The sequence below is a fragment of the Montipora capricornis genome, chromosome 2 (assembly GCF_036669925.1).
Source record: "Montipora capricornis isolate CH-2021 chromosome 2, ASM3666992v2, whole genome shotgun sequence".
Classification (NCBI taxonomy): domain Eukaryota; kingdom Metazoa; phylum Cnidaria; class Anthozoa; order Scleractinia; family Acroporidae; genus Montipora; species Montipora capricornis.
In genome coordinates this window covers 59,016,622-59,021,621 of record NC_090884.1, presented here as the reverse complement: position 1 = coordinate 59,021,621, position 5,000 = coordinate 59,016,622, and the positions used below count along the sequence as shown (strand labels likewise).

Sequence of the window (5,000 nt, the reverse complement as noted above, 5' to 3'; positions counted from 1 at the left end):
CTGACGAAGGGCTAACGCTCGAAACGTCAGCTTTTAGAATCTCTGTACGGTGGTCAATTTACATTATCAACTCTGTTGATAAACCAAATTTTTGAATAGTGGTTGTACTGGTTTGGCTCAGAGGCAATACAATACAATACAATACAATACTACTTTATTTCACTACGCTAGCCACACACAACAAAAGCTGGTTTCCAGGTGGGGCGTAGGTAAACACGTTACAATAAAGTATATATATATATTTAAAATAGGAGTATATTACATAGAATCAGTGCGATCCAATAGAAAGCATGAAGGGCGAGGACGCAAGTTTGCGTTTGAAATCAGAAAGCGATTTTGCGGTCTTTGCCTCAAAGGGAAGATTATTCCAGAGCATTGCACCACTATACTTAAAGCTACGCTTCAAAAAATTTGTGTATGGCCTTGGAAGTGCTAGATCAGTCTCGATATTCCTAAGATTGTAATTTATGTTAGTATCATTTAGCTTTACAAAGGAGTTACTCAGTTGGGGGGCAGATAGATCGTTGAGGATTTTATACATAAGGGTAGCCTTTGTATGGAAGCGGCTGGTTTCAAGGGTTTTCCATTTCAGGTTATTCAACACATCTGTGGACCTAACATCATATGAAGAGCCTGTAATAACCCTTCCCGCACGATTTTGAATTTTTTGTAATTTATCTTTTAGTTGCTTACCACATGTATCCCACAGGGGCAGGGTTTTCAAATTTAGCCGGCGCCCGGCTTAAGTCACCGGCTACTTCAAGCATTTGCGTTGGATACTTTTCGTATTCCAAATTTTACTAACTACACAATTCTGTTTCACCAAATCATAATCTGATTTTTTCGAGGAAATAAATGAATGCGGACTGATGAACAGTGCGGCTATTACATATACCTTTTGATCTTCGAAGCGAGAGCTTTTTTTAGCGGGAAAGTCTGCTCGTGTTCACGGACTCTCATTTGAACGTGCATGTATCGGCGCAGCAGCAGATTTGTTCTCACGTGAAAGTTGCAACATGAAGCGGAGGCAGCAAACGATGTTGTCTTTTCTGTCAAGTGTGGAGAAGTCTCGAAGAGAAATAGGTAACAATAATTTTAGGAATAAGAGTTAACAAATATTACGTGTTGTTGCAGTTCACTTTTCTGAAAGTGACGATAAAACAATATGCCGAGGCTGAAATGACCACAGTATCTGTAGCTGTAGCGGCATCCGCGTGTTGAATGAGAAGGCAGTCTTTCTCGTGAAATGTTACTCATTATGGTCTTGACTGCACCAAATGTATTTTCAAGAAGAGACTGAAAGAAGTCATAACAAAAAAAGCCTTCAACAGCGCAAGTGTTTTGAAATTCAGGCAAACGAAACTGCGAATTGCAGCGAATCGAAGTAGAAAGGAAACAAAACCGCTGACGTTGTTATGATAATACTTCATGAATGTAAAAGGAAATATATCAACGGAAGCCGCTTTATGGCAATATTTCGTTATTCCGTTGATTCATCTGCAGGCTGCTGTCATCACGATGAGATAGTGCTCCGGCTACTTTACAATTTCCTCCTGCTACTTTTTTTCAATTTGAAAACCCTGTCAGGGGTGAGCAGTAATCAAAAGAAGGTTGAATGAGTGATCTGTATAAAGTTACGAGGGTGCAGAGGGGGACAAAAGGCTTAATTCTTCTCAAAGCACCTATGCCAGCACATGCCTTTTTACATATATACTCAATATGAGTTTCAAATGTAAGCTTTTCATCTAGTAGAACTCCCAAACATTTGTTAGAGGTTACGCGTAAAACCAAATTATTATCAATGGAGATTGCATTAGGTAAATCTCCAGATTTAGTGTTCAAATTATATGTTGACCCAACAACCATTAACTTAGTTTTGAGAGGATGGAATTGGAGCTTATTAACAGTGAGCCAGTCGCTTAGATTTTTTAAATCAGAATTTATATTATTGGCAATATTAGGGGTGCTGAATGGTACCTCGAAAATCTTACCACTCGCAAACTTTTTATCCGATCTTGAAATCTTGACAGCCTTTGTGAAGAGTCATGGAAGTCTTGATTATATTCCATTTATTTCAGTGTGAAGTCTTGCAATTGTTTCAGGCTCGGCTTCGGATTCGCAAACAAGGGTCTTGGCGAGTCTCAAATTTTACTATCCGTCACCCCTAATATTGGAGGAGGCATAGGCAGATGGGATTGAGGGTGTAGTGGGAACTTTTTCAGAACTGTGGTGTAAAGTGTGCTGATATCAGAGTGGTATGAGAACGTTCTGGATGATGTGAGGGTGTCAGAGGATGGGAATGATGAGATCTGCGTGGGATAGGAGCATCTGCAATAGATACTGTAATAGAAGATGGAACATAATTGTCCAGATGCTACTGTGGTGGAACAAGCCGCTAAGGAGTGGATATTGGATGAGGAAATCACCAACTACTGTACTCTCCTCAGGTAAAGGAAATCAGACAGGTATATCAGGTGTCTACGAAGACTGTTCTCTTAGTGGTTGGTTGTTTGGGTGCAGTGTCTGGTCAGTTAAAGGGTTTTTTGAAAGATCTTGGGATTCCAGATGTGTTGGGAAGGAATACAGGCACCCATAGTCATTGGGACCACCATAATCCTCCAGAAGATGCTACTGTAGTTTCCAAGCCCCAGGTCTAGGACTGAGGCTAAGCAGTGTTTATGCCTGCAGATTGAATACCATAGATCTCCTCACAATTTGTTTTGTCCATAGAAGTCAAGATTATTATTATTAATTATTATTAATTGTTTTAAAGACAGATACATTTGTACATGTAGAAATGATCCTAGCCAAAATAATGCAGGGAATGCACCACCACAATTTTTGCTGGTCTCTGTTACAACTTCTTTTCTACAATAAATCTTGTAGCAGTGGAAGAAGCTATAGACTTGCCCTATAACAGTTTCGCACTCGATCTATTGGCTTAGCAATAAGCTTGTCTTCAAGAACTGCTCTGGACTTGCATGTGTACTTCCACTCTCTCTCTTTCTAGATTTATATAATAATAATATTTTTGTTTGAAACAAAATATGCATTTCTTTCATTATTTAAGAGTTTGTTGAAATGCTGTTTGTTAATTTTCAGCTTTCATTAGCTTGGTCTGTTTGTTACTCAACTTCTTTGTTAACTGGACCTGCCATAGGATTCTACCTTGTGCGGAAAGGCAAGTAGAATACATGTATCAGAAAAGCTGTTAACAAGGTTAATGAATGCCATAAATGGGTACTGCAAATTTGTTTACCTCTTTAAGTCCTAAATTGTTTAATTATGTTGTTTCTGCCATTTTCTTGGGGATCCTGAGACATTTTAATAGTATGTTTGATGAATCATTTTTGGGTCGCTGGGTTGCTTGAGCTTTTTGTGTTCTATTCACAGAAAGACAGTTTAGTTTGTTTGGTTGATCAATTTCTCCTAACAGCTCTGACCTTTGAGGAAATGGGTGGAAACACTGGGTAGCATCCACACTGATTTTTGTAGGATTTTCAACTGGTGGGGTAAATATACAGTTGTACAGTAGCTTCAGCTGCTGGTGATGATTGCAAAAACAAGCATACAGCTGATTCCAACTGTCTGTAAGCTGTGCTCCAAGGTCACACAAAGTCCGTATAGCAGCAGCCAGACCTTGAGGTGACATAGCACAATGTATGCTCTTGATTCGACCTTGTTGAGCTGCGCATGCGTTATTGCTGTACTTTCGATAGCAATTAGCATGACAATTATCGCAGTTATACAATCATGTAATAGATCTCTTTGACTGGTAATGTCTTTTTGACAGGTTTGGTAAGCCAAGCAGGATTGGTGAGTCTGTCAAAATCTATTGCAACAGGATTGATGGTTGTATTTGGAGCATTATGTCTTAGAGGTAAGCTAGTAGAATTTACAATGATGCACATGTATGTATTTGATAAACTTAGGAGTGATCAAGTTTGGCAATGAATGTAGACAATGATAAATGGATTTTTTAAAAACTGTTTATCCTGGTGAGTGTATGAGGAGTCAGTAAAACTACATGTAAGTTCATATTGTGTCATCCAGGCTGCTGAATCACAAGTCTTTGACCAATCAAAGCCAAGAATATGAGTCGTGGAATGCGTCAAGCAAAAAATGATGCATGACATTGGCAATGAACTGTTGTTTAAAAGTGTGATGTTAACAGGCACTTACATGTACTGCAATGTACAGAAATGTGCTAAGCTCCAGAATTAGACTTCACTTAAAGTGCCCCTGTGACCAAAAAATCAATTCATATTTTTCTTTGGATTTCAAAACTATGTTAACAAAACCCTAAGTGACCCACGTTTTAAGCCTTGATTTCAAAAAGACACCTCTTTATTTTAACTGTAATTTTCCTATTTAATGGTCCGCCATTACTAACATTATGTTCTTGAGAGAGCTGGATCGAGGAGGAAATGACGTCAAAGGCTCACTAGTTTAAGAATGCAATACGTGTGTACGCCGCAGAATTAATATGCAGCACTTTCTCCTCAGTCATATAATTTAATTAAAGACCCTGAGTGTTGGTCCAGCCAGAGTTGAACTCACGACCTCGCGTGACAGCCCGGTGCTCAACCAACTGAGCCAGCGGTGCGCAGTGCTTGTTTCCTGGTATTATCCCTTATAGGGGATAGTCATGTACATGTACATGTACTGTATACATGTCCGTCTGCAGTCTTCAAAAAGAAATACAATGCAATTATCTTAATCTACTGTAAGTTGTTCATTATAAGTTACTTTGCTTTGCCTTTCCTCGAAAACTGTCACATTCTAAGATTGGTTTTCCAAAGAAAAGGGATTAGGTTTCAGAAAATGAACTTTTCCCGCCCAAAAAGTTCTTTTAAGAATTTTTTAAAAGTTTTAAAAACGTTTGAGTGTGACTTACATACGTACTGGTACATGTACTTCTTTACGGTGTCTTCTTAACATCCCACACTTTCAGAAGCCCACCATCAACATTGTCCTAACTAAAGGTTTTGTTTTAGTCG

The 5,000-nt window shown here is 38.8% G+C and overlaps 1 protein-coding gene across 1 annotated transcript in view; it reads left to right on the top strand.

The window, feature by feature from the left end:
• Positions 1–5,000, top strand: part of LOC138029233 (phosphatidylserine lipase ABHD16A-like) — a 21,716-nt gene that overhangs the window by 1,809 nt on the left and 14,907 nt on the right. Inside the window, exons 3-4 of the mRNA XM_068876948.1 lie at positions 3,103–3,181; positions 3,794–3,880. Coding sequence (XP_068733049.1) covers positions 3,103–3,181; positions 3,794–3,880 — 166 coding nt within the window. The remainder of the gene's footprint in view (positions 1–3,102; positions 3,182–3,793; positions 3,881–5,000) is intronic.